Consider the following 16,588-nt stretch of genomic DNA (forward strand, 5'->3'; position numbering starts at 1 on the left):
TCACTTCAGAAAAGGAAATAGCCAAAGATTGAAAATTGTTAGTGTTTTGTTATTACAGTAAATAAGAACATGGTCATGATATTTAAAGTCACTTAATGGCTGTGACACACACATTTACCATTTCTTAGCACAATTACATAAGCAGTGTTCAATAAAAACCAAATTGCTGAAAAACAGATTAAGATTTACCTCGTTGTTTGTGATAAGTGAGCTCTCTGCTTGTTAGGCAGAACCATCGTTTCTTGAAATTCTTTTTTCCAATCCGAGTTCTTCCTTGAGCTCTTTTATACATTTCACTGTACAGAGAAATCACATTATTAATGCACAAACCTCACCTACGAAAGAGCTTTGCTTTAAAAACTTAGTTTAAAAACTAACTGGAGAGAATGAGCTATTTGTCATGCAATGAAAACACGAAAAATCTAGGTTTAAAGACTACTTTGGTTCACAAAATAGATCTTGAAACTCCCTCTCTTATAGTGACTCCGTCAAGAGATTCTTTAGCAGGTAAGAGCTTTGAGCGCTAGACAATCAAAATCCCATCACTTGTTTGAAGCAGCAATCCAGGACAGGGGCCTCTTGCATACCTCTGGAGACCTGCATTTTACCAAAATGGTGATGTGCATCCAAATGAGATTCTCTCTCCTCTCCATCTTCCTCAGAGTATATAGCTTCATCTAGCTTAGGAAACAGGTGCAGCTGAACTGATGTTCAACACAGTTCAAAGGCAAATGCAGACCAGAACAAATTACATTCAAACACTGCTTTAACTGCACCCTTTGCTGACACCTATTTTCAGCAATGGGTAAATCCCCTAGCGCCGATAAGGCTTGTGAATCAGGATGTTTAGTGACTTATCTGTTGTAGCTGTCCTCTTCCCCATTTCTATTCAGTATGTTTTGGGAACAAGCATTGTTCTCCCCCATGTTTTGGCAGGGTAAAAGGTACACAATTTTCCATATTAAATAAGTTTGGCCATTTAACTCTCATGTGCCAGAAGTTATTATTCTGCAGAGGATGATTCCGTTGCTAAAAATCTGCTTCCCAGATATAAACTGAATATATTTAACCCAGGAATAGCTTGTAAATAGATTAACTCAAGGGAGTTTATGGGCAAAAGAAACTTTTTACTTTACCATTAACCATCTCTGCCCCACGTTTTTCAAATATTCCATGATTCATTAAGAATGAAACTTTCATACGCTCTCTAATTATGGGAAGTATTTTTCTGCTTTGGTATATTTGGGGTCTCAGAGCTCAAGAAGCAGAGCATGTGAAGTCATTCTAATAGCAGGTTATGGGATTCTGAAATACATTTTAACGTTTATTAAATCTGCCACTGAGAGGGCATGATTACATTCCATCAGAAATACAGAGACACACTTTTAAAAAATTAAGAAATACGATAAGGTGAGTTATAAAACTTCCACAAGAGCGGTTAACGAATTCTACAAACTACACATCATTGATGTATCTCGAATGGAGTATTTTCACAAATTTCATAAACAGCATAATCAACGCAACATGTCTTCTAATTATTGCTCATTTTATAAAGTAATTTGCTGTAATTAAATAAGGGTAAAATTCATACAGATTTACATGTATAAATGCTAAAAGATGGACATGCAAAACATTCTTGCTTTGATATAATTTCTTTACTAAACATTTGTGTAATGGACAGTACTTTACACTTCAATTACCCTTCTTTTAGATGTAGTGGTTCACTCATGCCACTGGGCTCTTTACTTTCAGTAGATGATACTTCATCTAAAAACTAAAGAGAACAAGGAGAATAGGTTATGTTTGGAAAGAAAAAAAGTTGCCCAAATCCATAGTGTTTCTCATAAAAACACCATTTATTACAGTATACAAATACTTCGGTAAATAGAGTGTAACTAGAGGTAAATTGTATGGAATTCAGTTTTAAAAAGGTCAGTAACATGAAAACAGTTTAAAAGAGTACATTAGAAATTTCTAAAACTACACAAAAGATTTCCAAAAGCCTATAGGAGCTGTTGGTTGCTCAGTACTTTTTAAAGTTCGGACACTTATTAGATTAGGAGCCTAATTTTAGGCTCATTTTTAACATCTTGGCCTATGCGTATATGTAATATACAAATATAAAAAAAAATAAATGGCAAAAAACTTCATTAACGCAAAGTTAAAGTTGACAGGTGCTAGTTTGTACTTTTCAGAATGTCGAGCTCTGCAAAACTCAAATTCCTGAAAAGCAGAAAACGCAGAGTAAGGTAAACGCTTATGCAATCTTAACTCTGACCCTGGAGCTGGCAATAGCCTCTGGAAAATATTTGCATGCACTCCAGTGGCACTCACTGTTTTAGGTGCAGCTGTACTGAATGGTGGAGGAATAAAATTAGAACAGCTGCTTTACAGATGTTCTGGATAGGACCTGCATGAGGAATGCCGTTGAGGTTGCTTGTAATCTTGTGGAATGAGCAGTCAGATTGTCTGGTGGAGAATTGCCTGCCAGATCATAACAAACATAGATAAAGGAAGTTATCCAAAATGAAATTCTTTGAGAAGAGACCAGAAGACCTTTTCATTCTGTCCACTATAGCCATGACCTATGTGGTGATCCCAAGGGATGAGGTCCACAATTAAATCAACAAGGCTGAAAACAGAGGACTCCTGAACCTCTGTCCAGACTGAACTCCCTTTGTGGAGGGGAAGATGGTTCCACTGGAAAGTGTGACTCTAGAAGATGAGAACTCTGGGTCTGGTTCTATAAGTGGCCTCACTGGTACAGGTATTGGGAAGCCACAGCTAGAAGATGGAATGGGAGAGGATCTCCCTGGTGTGGGTAGGGCTGAACAACGGGGCGGGGGGGATTGCGGGTATGGGAGGATGACAAGGTTTTCTGGGGTGGTAGGATTCTGGAGGCCGAGTCTCATTGCCCCGTGCCATCAGTGTCCGTGTCTTAGTAGTTGGTGGTTCCTTTTGGGGCTGTGGTGGTACTGCTAGTGATGTACTCTTCGATTGTGTTATCGTTGGTAATGATGGTTTAGGGTCCTTTGACACTCAAGTGATTTGTTTTGATTGGTATCGAGGTCCATGTTGAAGAGCATTGCTCCAACGAGCCTTTTGATCATGGTCACGAGCATGAAGATTTGCCCAACTTGCAGAGAGGGATCCCTTCTCTAAGATGGTCTAGGAGGGGCTCTGCTCTTAAGTTTACAATAGTGCATCTTATTCTCATGAGATGGGCCATGTGAAAGTGTCCTTTATTCAAGCCACTCCCATGTCTGAGTAAGGCATTGAGCTAGAAGGTGCATTCCTTGATGTCTCAGGTCCACATACAGGAGGGTTACCACAGGCTGGATTCAAATGAAGCCTCAAGCCTCATGGCACGTTCTGTTAGGTGTTTCCAGTTAAGAGTTCTCATGCCTGCCATGTTCAACTGGCAAGGAGAGGCAGATGCTGTACTTAGAGGAGATATGAGTTTCTCCAAGGCAGTAGAGGCAGCACTGGTGATCATCGCTGAATGAAGAGGAGTCGGGAAAGGGGATGCAACACAGAAGGCTGGGCGTGATTTAAGTCCTGCATCGCGGGATCGGAGGATTCCCTGGGGCAGGGAATTTTAACTATTTATCTAACTATAAAAAAAATAATTAACAGGATAAAACTTTTAAATATTTCACAGGCAAGAACGTAGAAGATGATCATTTCCAGACACTAGAAGATTCCAACTCAAGCCACACAGTAAAAAGGAACTGGAGAGGCATCGGTGCATGCTGCCCCTTACACCCTCAGTGCGGACCAGCAGACACCACTTGCTAGAACTCTGCTGTTTCAGGTGCATGTGCAGCCTTGGTGGAACACAAATAGGGACCAGAATTCAAAGAACAACTTGAGGCTGCAGTCTACATAATTTCAATACAGTATTGTGGATGTTGTGTCACTAGCAGGGCACTGGGGTCTTCTTGCCATGGGTGAGGAGGGATATGACAGCAGTCTGTGGATTTAACGATAGGTAATGGGAAAATATACGTTAGGTGTTGTCTGTTGTAGATGTATGGAAAGATTGTAAAAGGCTGTAAAGTGGTTAAATTTTATAAGTAATATTCTGTCAAGGGAGTAGGCTCAGTGTTTGATCATCGGGCAAGCACAGGCAGTGGAGAGAGAGGGAGGGAGAAAGCGAGAGCACATGTGCAATGGGTGTATTGGGGTGTTTCTCAAAGAAGGCAGAGTTAAGGCTGCGTAGGCATCTACCATAACTTTGTACTTTCTGGTTTTCCAAAGTATGAGTCTTGCTGAACTCGATGTTCTGGAAGGGCACAAGCTCTCCCCACAGCATCCTTAACTTTATTCTAAAGTTTTTTGCCTTTTAATTTCCTAGTTTTTTAAAAAGAAAGAAATGTTTGTTGGTAGAGGTTATTTAGACAGTTGTAGTTCTGATTTAGGTTTGTAATTGAATGCTGCTGTGGCTATTTAATAATCAGAAGACCTAGCTATTATATAGTGCTTTTCATCAGTAGATCTCAAAGACCTACATGTCATTATCTCCATTTTACAGATAGGAAACCAAGGCTCAGAGAGAGAGAGAGAGATGAAGTGACTTGCCCAAGGTCACTCAGCAGGTCAGTGGCAGAGCTGGGAACACTCCCAATCCAGTGGTCTTTCCACTAGGCCACACAGGTCTATGTGATTCCTAAATGTTCCTTTCCTCCCACCTCTGTATATTTTGCTATAGTGAAATGGGGATAATGGTCATGCTTTGAAAAACAAAACAAAACAAAAAACAAACACACCAACCCTTAATAGAACCACATTTTCCCTAAATCTTTATAGTTCATTCTCAGATTTTTGCCCCACATGAGTTTCAAACTTCAAAGTTGCTAGAATCTGAATTTAAGGAAATGCTGTTTTTTCCCCAGCAGGCTGTATCTCAAGAACCCCTTGCTCAAGTGACCCCACATTTGGATCACTAACCCTCCCTACACTCCCACAAGGCATAGCAAACGTCAAGACAATCTGTCTAAGCAGGCAGATTTTAGAGCACTTAGAAGAGCTGTCATTTAATCAGGAAGGGCTTCCCAACTTTAGCTAGCTCAGAACTGGAGCTCCATTACAATACTGCATGACATCACAGAGAGAATGGAAGAGAGGAGTTCTACACATCCATCAACAACATAGCAGGCTCAGCCATTAAAACAGCCAGTTCACCTCAATGAGATTCTCTGGAGAGAGAATACTTACTGTAGATGAAACAACAGCTCTGAGGTGTGTGAACTTCCTGTCCCCCACGCTGGAGAGTTTCTGGTGCGTGTCAAGCACACCTGCACTCAGCTCCTCACCCCATCATCAGCAGCGTGTTCCTGGCGCATGCTTTAAGCATGGCTGTTCTAAACTCCCCACCTAGAAGGACAAGGCTTCCCCAGATTGTGATTCACATATGGGGGTGGGGCTCAGACACCCTCAAAAGGCAAGCTCCCCCCAAACCTGGCTCACATGAGGGGGAAGGCTGGGGGATCATATGTCCACAGATGGGCAGGAGCTTTCAAATCTTGGCACACATACTGGGAGCAGGAAGGGTGAGAGACTCAGACATCACTTGTCCCTGACTCACATGGGGGAGGCGGCAGGGAAGAGGGGAGGGTAACAACCCTTTAGATGGGCAGGGGGAACACACACTTGGGAGGGGAATGTGGGCTGACAGGTACCCCTGATCCCTATTCTCCCGTTCTCTTCCCAGGGTCTCATCCCTCTCCTTAGTTCCCATCACTTGATTCCCCCAACCCCTCGCCCCTTATTCGTACCTACTCTTCCACACCTTGTCAACTCCCCTCTCAGAGAGCATTTGCTTGTGTAGTTTATTCTCCTTTCAAAAAAATTTAAGTCCCTGCTGACTATTCCGCTGTATTCAGAATACATTTCTCCAAACTAAAAATAAACTAACATTGATAGAGGCAGATTGGAGCAATATGCCTGCTTTTTTTAAACTTCAGATTTTTACCCCAACTTGGATTCAAACTCTCAGTACCTGGGGTGGTGCTTGGACTCGATGACCATAACATATTCTTAGAGCCACTCATGTCCTGTACTGTAGATATAGTTTCACAGATAGATTACACTGTGCATGTCCAGAGAGTCTATTAGGTGCATGAATAGGCGAGTGTGCCTTACCATGCCTAACTGGAGAAGCAACCCCTTTTTGAAATAATGTTTTCATGTGATTTCCCCCAAAGGACTGCTGGGTGCCAGGCACTTTGATCAGGGTACACTCGAGTATCTGAGGTGATGATCTGAGCCTTAGTTTGATCTCCGTCCATGAGCAAAAAAAATACGGTTGCCAGAAATTACCATCGTTTTAAGAAAAGTGTTGTTTCCCCGAACCCTACCAGGGCTTGTATCTCAGTAACCCCTTGGTCAAATGGCCCCATATTTGGATCACTAACCATACCCTGTGCCCACATGGAGGCATACCGAATTTCAAAGCAATCTGATGAAAGCTCAACTGTTCTAAGTGCTCTAAAATCCATACAGTTAAAGTTCAGATCTGCTCTCCATTTAACTATAGCAAAGAGGCACAAATCTATGCATTGAGTAGAGATGTATTTTGATATCTAGTGTTTTCAGTAATAAGACCATTCATAACAAAACTCTGGATGAAGTAATATCAATATAATAGTTTAAGATATATTCTAATAGGATATATATCAATTCAGAGATCATCCAGAGATATTTAAGAAGCCAAGATCTTTAACCTCAAATTCAATACAATTTTCATACATAAACATTCAATAATCTACTTATTTAAAATATCTAAATATTTTATATTGTTCAAGCCTCAGCTTTGTCATTTCCAGCCAAGATGGCGAGCTGGATTATAGCTCCAAAAATTTGCTTCGGCACTTTTCTTTTTTACATCTATGGTTTATTAAAAACAGACTGCACATAATACTTGGATTTCTAAAACAGAATTGCAAGGAAACATCTTATATCATAGGCATTTTATTATTAAGCCTGGCCTGCTCTCAAAGGCATTAAAAACAGCCAAATATTGTTTACATAGTAGGTACCTTTTGAACAGCTTCTGTAAACTTTTCTTCTTGAAACGTTTTGAAAAACTCACACATAAATGTCTCCTTGAAACTTGACTAAAAGAGAAGAGATAAGCGTATAAATTGATGTCTAACAAGAAGTACGTGAAACATATACATCAAGAATGTTAATATACTTACAAGCTTGCTTTTGGACAAACTTCCCCAGCTCCCCAAAGTTTGGATGGTTTTTGATATAAGAGTTAATGTTCTAGAAGTTTGTGCATCCTAAAATAAATAATTTTAGGAAACAAATTGAAGACTCCCTTTATATTTTTAGGCAACTCAATACAAAACTTGGATTTCAAAATAGGGATTTGGCAAAACGGCCATCTTATTTGATTTGTCACACATTATTTCCAGCTAGAAAGTAAAGTAAATTCTCGAGAGAAAATTTAAACATCTTCTTATACACAGGTTCATGTATTTCTCCCCTCACTGTAGTATCTTAGAGCCTTCCAGTGCATTAAACAAACAACTTGCCAGGTGTTATCATTCATTCTCATCCTCTTCTAAAGGAGAGCTGTGTGTGCGCAAAGTAGAATTTTGTTTTGGTAGGATTTTTTTCTGTATGTTTCAATGTTTGTTGGTTTTTAGGATTTTGCAATTTTTTTCTCCCCCTGCAACATACTGGTGCTAATAAATAGAGACTGGTAGGAAAATGGGTATTTCCCCTGGAAATTTTCAACTTTTTGTTGAAAAATTCAAAACCTAAAGTTTTTTTTAAAATCAAAAATTTTCTTTTGGTTTGTGGTAAAAATGGAATTTTCCACAGAAAGCCCAAAAAAGTTTAGTTCAAACCCCAATTTTCTGTTGAAAAATGGTTTAGATAAAAAGTTTTCAACCAGCTCTGGTAATAAGCTAACACAGCTTTACAACACTGTTTGGTATTTCTGAGAAAACCTGAAAAACTCAGTCAAATACAACTACCCATCTGTGAGAGACACTATTGATAATTTATCGTTGCTGATGAATGTCAGAAATGGAGAGTTTTATGGCTCAATCCCAATTCTTTTTTAAACTTAAAGGCATATTTATATTATAGAAATACATATATACTGTGTCAGGCTGGCTGTCTCTTTAAGAGGAGCAAGGCTCAGTGGGCCCGTGACTGAGGAGCAACATTCCCTATGACTGAAGGGAGAGAGTGGCAGGGGAGGAGGCTTCCGTGTGAAAGAGTCCTGCAGCATGACCCAAACCAGATGGGATCTGACTATAAGCATCAGGTACGGGTCAGGTGGGAAAATAACCAGACCTCCTTGTGCTCAGGTTGTCTCTCTTCCTCCCGCCCATGGGCTTGGTGCAGCAGCAGCAGCATGACCTGCTCTTGCCAGCCAACACCACCTCTGTGTTGAGTGTGCTGCAGAATAAGTCTGCCTAGGAGTCAAAGCCCTTCACTCCACACAGCGTAGCAGGGGTGGCAGATGGCAGGAGCAGGGCAAGAGCACACAATTGCCTGCACATGCAACTGCTGCCGTGCCAACCCCAGGTTCAGGAGGATAGTGGTAGTGCGAACTCAGGTTCGGTGTTGGGTCAGTTTGGAAAACAATTCAACCCTCTGAGGCTTGGGTCCAGCTAGATCTAAGCAGACCTCTACTGTGGTAGGCCTGGGAAAAGGCCAACCCCAGGCAGATGGAGTGGAGACAGACTATGACCAAGGATCCACCCAGAGAAGAACCAGACTGGGGAAAGGACTCCACGGAGAAAGCCCTACAGGTCAGCAGCTCATGTAGGACCTGGGCCTCCAAGGAGAAAATCCAGAGGATCAACACTCTACAAGGCAGCAGGCAGAAGGGTAGCCAAGGAGGGGCAAAAAGGCCATTTTGTTTCATGTTTTCTTTGGACTACAGACTTCTACTTTACATAGCCTCCCCAAACAGGCCTATTGCTGGGACTAAGAGGGAAACAGAGGTGGCGTCAATGCTGCACCGTGCCACAGTAGGCAACAAGAAGTTGAGTAGGTTGTCACAACACACACACACTTGAATATTAACATGCGATTTTTCTTAATGGCTCGTCACGTGCACACTGCTATTATTCTGTCTTCCAAATAAATATTTAACCAAATTTCACTATTTACTGATTTCCAGCTTGCACATTTTAACTTAAGAGTTCAACTGTGGCCTTGGGAAATGTACTTTCTTTGCCCCTTTATGACTCCAAGTATTAGTTCTATTGATGGGTCTTTATACCATATGGGATTAATTTGCTGTCACTTTGCCTATCTCTGCATAATGTCTTTGGACTAATGGCTAAATTTATTTAAGTAGATTTTTCTTTTGAAAACACCAAGTGCATGGATAATATATGTATGAAATTATTAAATATCAATTAGTCTTGGGGAGATTTCAAAGAGTTATGTTCTCCTTTATATGTAAGCAGTAATTCAATTGCTTAGTCCTATGCTTTGACATTTTCTAATATAAAATGTAGATTAAATATTTATGTACACAAATTCAGAAGGGTATGTTCCATATTACAATTATGATATAGTTACCAGATTATATGGATGGAATATGTATAATTTTTGCTATTATGTTGAACATTTAGAAATACAGGAGAGTAAGTAAAGTCCACATGAGTGCATAAATCAGATCTACCCAATACTATCATAGAAAGCATTTCTTCCTGCAACTTCTGTTTGAGAGACTGGGAAGGGGAGGGAGATTTTCAAAGGCACAAACGACATTTAGAAGCCTAACTCCATACAGGGATGGGGGTAGGAAATCAAGGGAACTGAGGTTCATAACTGCCATTTCTACTTTTGAAAAAATCTCCCGCTAAGATTTCATCTCCACAAAGAGCAGCACCTTCCTTTAATACTCCCCAAAACATATCCTCCAGTAAAAGCAGCTCCATCTCATTTAAGAGCTCCCACTATAAATTATTAGCCAATGCCTCCCACAAAGCCACACAGCCATGGTTTCCTTTAGCCAGGTGTGAAAGGAAAAAGCCAACCTACAGAAAATTAGTATCCTGATTTTCTTTTTGAATTGCGAGTACAGCCAGTGAAAGAAGCTTCTCTCTATACATCTTTCTATCTAAAGAGATCTGCAGATTATGAGTAAAAGTGGTACAAAAAACTTTACAAAAAACTTACTGGATAGTGAGGTCGTAAATGAAAAGTATGAGGTGAGACTACAGCGACAGCAAAGAAACGAAGGAACACAAAGCTGCTCACTGCAGAATACTGTACATGAGGGTCATCTGCAGAGAAAAACCATGAAATGTAACAAACTAATCTTAACAAGGAAACAGTGAAGACAGTCAAAATAAAAACTGTAGGGAGACCGCATCAATAGGGAAGAGAACTATTTTTCTACAGAACAGAACTAATGAGGCGCATGAAATGAAAAGGTGGCAATGATGAGTAGAAAATATTCCATTATTGCTAACACTGGCTTAGTTCCCTCAGGGTTAGCAACACGGCTGCCACAGATGCTTTCACATGCCATATTGATTAGACCCTGCTCTGAGCATGTCTAATTTGCAGAGTTAAAAATGCTTGTGGCATCTGATAACCCATCTACACTAGGACTAGCATAGTGTACTAGTATATTCAGAGTTAAGGTTAAATTTACCAGGTTTCGATTTCTTTTAAGGTATGCAAATGTAGTTAAGACATCCAAACAACCTTAACTCCACCCTGTAATATCATTATGAAACCATATAAACCATGAAGCCATATAATGATTAGTACGTAAGATTTTTAGTCTCAGATTAGATAAAACTGATGAGACTGATTTCTCCCTAACCACCATTTTTTCCTCATGTCACGAGTGGGTGATATCAAGGCTGCTTGGTGCCATAACTATTTATTTCCATACCTTAACATGTTTAGATTTAACCTTAACGCTACATTTACAAGTTTTGGGGATATTTACAATCTCTCTGATTTTTTTTTTTACTGGTTTTGGTCTAACAGTATAGTGGGACCACAGTCTTCACTGAGGGCAGCTTGGTTTCACTGCTACTGGGAACAAGGTGAGACAGTGGTCATTTTGAAAGTACTATCTTAAACTGAGAGCATCTGTGTCCTCAGAGCCTTTGACAATAGCAGGAGAGAGCAGCCATTTTGAAAGAGAGCAGTTCTCCATGGAATTTTCTGTAGAACATTTGTCAGCTTCTGCTGAAGAAACAATTTTCAGTTATGAATAATGACACAAACCTTTTTTAGGATAAGCGGTCTTCACCTGTAGCAATGCATGAGATGTCACTGATTTTTAACGATACAGGAAGTTCCAATAGTCTGTTTTATTCCAGTATTAAGGTCATTTGGACAGAAACTGGTCTGACACAGGGTGTTAAATTTCTTAACGGATCCTTTTTTTAAAATGAAAGCTAATTCAAAACCAATTAACCTATTTAAGTTCTCAGAAAATTCATTCTGTACTCAAAGAATAAGTACTTTAATTTTGGATAGGATACATTGAATTCTTTATATGTAACAAACTATTTGAATTCCTACATTAACTGCAAAATACCCAACACTACCTTAACTATGGAACTGCATCTGGCACAATATACGTTGGAGTAGCTGTATTTTACATAGAAGCAACAGGAAATTTAGCTTCAGCTTTACAGCATGATATGCTTTTTTATAGCGGTTATTTGACTATTAAAATACTTTCAGTATTGCTTCTGCTTCAGGTATTTCTTTTGGTGGTCCCTTGAAGTTTTTATCCACATGTTGCTACTGTCTTGCAGCATTCAGCTCTGCTGCTTTGGTGCATCAAGAAATCAGAGAATCAGAAAAAGGTAGGGCTGGAAGGGACCTCCAACAGTCAAGTCTATCCCCCCATGCTGAGGCAGAACCAAGTGTACGTAGAACATCCCTGACAGATGTTTGTCTAACCTGTTCTTTAAAACCTCCAAGAAATGATATTCCACAAACTCCCTTAGTAACCTATTCCAGTTCCTAACTATCCTTATAGTTAGAAAGTGCTTTCCTAATATCTAACCTAAATCTCCCTTGCTGCAGATTAAGCCCATTACTGCTTCTCCCACCTTCAGTGGGCATGGAGAACAATTGATCACCATCCCTTTATAATAGCCCTTAAGATATTTGAAGACTTATCAGGTCCCTCCCTATCTTAGTTTTCTTTTTTCAAGATTAACATGTCCAGTTTTTTCACCCTAAACCTTTTATCATTTTTGCTGCTCTTCTTTGAGCCCTCTCCAAATTTGTCCACATCCTTCTAAAGCCTGGACACAATACTCCAGCTCAGGTCTCACCGATGCCATGCACAGTGGCATAGTTAACTCCCACGTCTTACATACAGCACTCCTGTGAATACATCCCAGAATGGCATTAGCTTTTTTCGCAACTACATCACATTGTTGACGCATATTCAGTGTTTCATCCACTATAATCCCCAGATCCTTTTCAGCAGTACTGCTGCCTACCCAGTTAAAGCTCTTGCCACTGTCCAATATTGTTTTATTACAGTATGCCAGGCAGAGAATGTTCGGTTACCAGGTTAACAAAATACACTACACAGTCTAGGAAAAACAAGAGCTGTTTACAAAACCACTAGAGAGAATAAGTGTCAATTTAAAATATTTCACTCTTGGTAAACAGCATGTGGAGATCACAAAAGATGCTTAAATGAAAAAAGCTTTTGTCAATTTCTAATGAAGAATTTTTTTTAAACACACTTACTTGGAAATCTTTTGGCAGCCAGGTGTCTCAGAGAGTAAAACACATCACACATTAAGGTAGGGCAACTTATACTTGACTGTACAATTGTATTGAATACTTTATCTACATAGTAACGCAGATTTTCCTGAAAGGATAAAAACAGGTATATTCTTTCAGAATGTTAATGTTTCTGTTAAATACAACAGAGCACTTTTTTATTCCTACAGACAAACAGCAGCATGGTATATAGGACACATTGCCCATTCATAAATACAGGTGACCTCTTCAACTATGTAATTCTAGTACACAACAGGCTGTTACTGTTAAGAGGTAATTTGGTAATCCTCACTGAATTTCAGAATTAGAAGGCCACTGGAAAGTGCACTACTGGTTTATTGCAATATAGGACAAGGATATATAATGCAAGAACACATTAAACTGCCTTTCAACAATACAGAGACCTGGTGCCAAGATGGATAAACTTCCCAACAGTCCTCACCAAAGAGTTATTTAATTATTTGCTGATGAAACTGCCTTCAGCAGATGTCACTAACTGGTATGGCTTAATCATAACACTGGCAAGTGAAGAGTTCACTGAATGATGCTTTAAGCATAGTTAACAGCAGAAGCAGTCAATATATCATCTGCTGTACTAAAAAGAATTCAGATGGGGGAAGGTCGGTGATCAGTACGCATGTGAAACTTGAAAGACAGGTAATGGTTGAAATGGAGGGCAACCAGCAGGGGGTCCTCTGCTGATGCCACAAACAGAAAAACACAAGACAATACACTTTAATACTAGTAACAGTGTAGAAACAAGGGAATGATACCAATACCAGAAACAGAGCATGTTAGAGTTTTGCCAGTGCTAAAATAAAACTGATCTTTATATAGCTGTACCAAACTTAGATACGAATTAGGAAATTCATTAGGGCGGAAACAAAAAATAAATTAGGACACTTACCTTGTGAACTTCTACATTATCTCCTTCTTTTAATTTGATGGGATCAATTTCACAGGGTTTAGGGGACTCGCATATCTGAGCCAATACAAATTAAAACCTTTTGGTTAATTTTTTTAAGTGACAAAAAGCACAAAGATTAACCTGTTTACTATACCAATTTTTCAACATATTCAGATATTAAATAAATCAGCTAAAAACACAAGTCCTAGACCCGAAGGGCAAAATAGTAAATAGTGTCTTCATGTTCCACAAGGAAGGAGCAGCATGCAAGGAGCCTACCCCATTCTCATGTATCTATACAAGGGCAGTCACTGTGCTTTTAGGGCAAAGGACTACTCTGCCATGATGGACCTCCCTATCCCACAGTGCCCACCAGTAGAATCACTTAACCTGGTTAGAAGGTGGTGCAACAACCATTGCTCTTATTCTGTTCTTGCTGAAATTCTGACTGCCTGGCAGAATGTCTCCAGGAGCTTCTGCAGGGTGTGAAACAATAGCCTTGGACAAGCAACTTAGCTCATAATACTTGGTATATAGATAAAAATATGCTATATATGCTACAGAACCATAACCCTGCGCACATGCTACTGTAATATCCAAGTACTTAGTATAGTTTCTATACAAAAGAGCTGTAGGAAAGTACATATTGATGGGAGATGGAAACACAAGAGTCTCATCATACTACCGCAAATATCTGCAAGACGACCCCATACCTCATCTAGGACTGGCTTTAAAGTAACTTTTAAGTAGTGCTTTCCCACTATTTTCATCATCTCATCAAGACATCGAGTAGCTAAGGTGTTTCCTCTGAAGATTGTGTTTACTTCTCTGTAACAAAAAAAAAAAGAGATAAAATCATTGAAACTAAAAAGGCAATACATCTAAGGAACATAAGCCTAAGAGACGACTGCTATTTAATGCTACTACTACATAAATACATGTTTATACAGGTGTTAGAAAACATTTAATATATTTAAACCAGAAATTGCCCACTGAGATTAAACATTTGGTTTCCGAGAACACTGAGGGACAGAAAGAGAAGCAATAACCCCCCGCCCCCCTAAACACAAAACAACAGTCATGCACTCATTTAAATCATCAACATAATAAAATTTAAAATGTACAGTTTAGGACACTCTAAAATAAAGAAAGAACTCTATGCAGCTCGTGAGAAGAATGCACTCAGAAAAAATTCCAAAACAATGAAAAACGTAGCTAAACAGTATGCTACTAAAACATAGACTTAGTACTCTTCAGCCAATAAATATTTCACTTAAGGCTGTGCTTTGGATGTAACTGTTGACTATAAATGCAAACTATCTATATGTTGAGTTGTAAAAGAGATGTTTCTAATTTGATAAATCCAATTTAATCAGTTTTAAATTACAATGATCAATCATGATAGAAAAATATGTGCACATTAAACACATTATGTAAGTTATCATATGAGAATTACACTTTTAAAAGTGTTAATATTTTAAAATACAACCAGATTCTTAAAATATAGGTAGGCTTGCTAGGATCTGATTTCAAATGATATTTGTTGGTAAACATCAATTTCAGCTGACACACAAACTGACAACATAAAATATCAACAGTTGCCCTACAGCTTCCAAACCCTCACAGCATCTTGTGCCCGTAGGGATTGGTCAGAGAACCTTCTGCAGCCCTGCTGTCATGGGACTGGGACTTTGACAGCTGAGCTGCAGAGGGCTCCCTGCACAGCCACAGGGCTGGTAACACCTGAACCCTGTAGGCACAAGGTAGTGGGAAGGTTGCAGTCCTACAGGGCAGAGCAGAGAATCCCAGCTAGGGCTGCAAGGAGGATGGGCAAGATCCATTCAGCAGCAAGGAGGCCTCCCCCGCAGCTGGGGGCTCATCCTGCGCCTTGCTCACAGCAGGAGTGTGGGAGTCGTCCCTGGACAGGAACTGTTCAGCAGCACTCTGCGGCCAGGGGCTCATTCTCATCCTTACAGTCCTGGCCAGAGATCTCTGCTCTGCAAGACCAGGACTGCAGCATCCCCTGCACCTTGTGCCCCAGTGTTGCAGGGAACCCCTTGTAGCCCTGCTGTCAGTGTGGAGAACCCCCTACAGGCCTGCTGTCAGTGCTGCCCCAACCATAACCCCTTTAATTTCCAGCAACTGTAAAAAGCAGTTAAAGATGACCACTATAAATAGTTGAAATTAGGAAAAAAAAACCCACAATTTGAATTCTGTCAAGCCTAAATATAGGCCAGATTGTCTCACCCCATGCAAAACTGGAATAAGTACTCTTTTCAGAGGTGACCTCTGAAACTCTGTGGTAATGGAATCTATTCCTTTTCCATTTCCACAGCACATAACACCTCAGTGGCCACTACTGTATTCTCTGGGGCGGGCTATAGCAGTGTCTGTTACTTTATGTCCCCGTCCCAAAATATGGGTGCAGTGGATTGACCAATGGATATATGTAACCGCATACCAATAGGCCCTGCTGTTGGTTCTCCTGTATCAGACCCAATGCCACCAAAAGTGGGTGGTTTAAAACTTCCATGGTGCAGTTTTCAAGATGCACAGAAGGGTGTGAACTCCACATGCATGGGATCTTCACACTTGTGCAACAAAACAGTACCCGTGTTGCTTTTCAGCTCATATAGGAATAAGATCTTTTAAAACAGAATCTAAGCTGCAGACTTATGACCTATAAAATTTACAGAAAATGGCCAAACTGATTTTTAGAAACAAAAAACAAAACCCATTTGCTGTTGGACACTGTTCTAGTATGTCATAATTAGTTATGTAATAGCTCAAAAAAAAAAACAAAACCACACTACAGCCAAACCAGCCCATCTAAAACAAGGCTCTATGGGAATTCTGATCCTCAGCTAGAACAGTATTATCAAGTGATGTTACAATAAGATAGTCAATGGCAAGTGATTACAC

The 16,588-nt window shown here is 39.9% G+C and overlaps 1 protein-coding gene across 5 annotated transcripts in view; it reads right to left on the reverse strand.

The window, feature by feature from the left end:
• Positions 1 to 16,588, reverse strand: part of RASA2 (RAS p21 protein activator 2) — a 184,273-nt gene that overhangs the window by 37,789 nt on the left and 129,896 nt on the right. For all 5 annotated transcript variants that reach the window (XM_073359814.1, XM_073359811.1, XM_073359812.1 and 2 more), the window contains 8 exons: positions 14,380 to 14,494; positions 13,667 to 13,741; positions 12,724 to 12,847; positions 10,162 to 10,268; positions 7,203 to 7,289; positions 7,041 to 7,118; positions 1,701 to 1,774; positions 190 to 296 (listed from right to left, as the gene is read on the reverse strand). In XM_073359814.1, the coding sequence (XP_073215915.1) occupies positions 190 to 296; positions 1,701 to 1,774; positions 7,041 to 7,118; positions 7,203 to 7,289; positions 10,162 to 10,268; positions 12,724 to 12,847; positions 13,667 to 13,741; positions 14,380 to 14,494 (767 nt within the window). The remainder of the gene's footprint in view (positions 1 to 189; positions 297 to 1,700; positions 1,775 to 7,040; positions 7,119 to 7,202; positions 7,290 to 10,161; positions 10,269 to 12,723; positions 12,848 to 13,666; positions 13,742 to 14,379; positions 14,495 to 16,588) is intronic.

This window comes from Lepidochelys kempii, chromosome 9 (assembly GCF_965140265.1).
Source record: "Lepidochelys kempii isolate rLepKem1 chromosome 9, rLepKem1.hap2, whole genome shotgun sequence".
Lineage (NCBI taxonomy): Eukaryota > Metazoa > Chordata > Testudines > Cheloniidae > Lepidochelys > Lepidochelys kempii.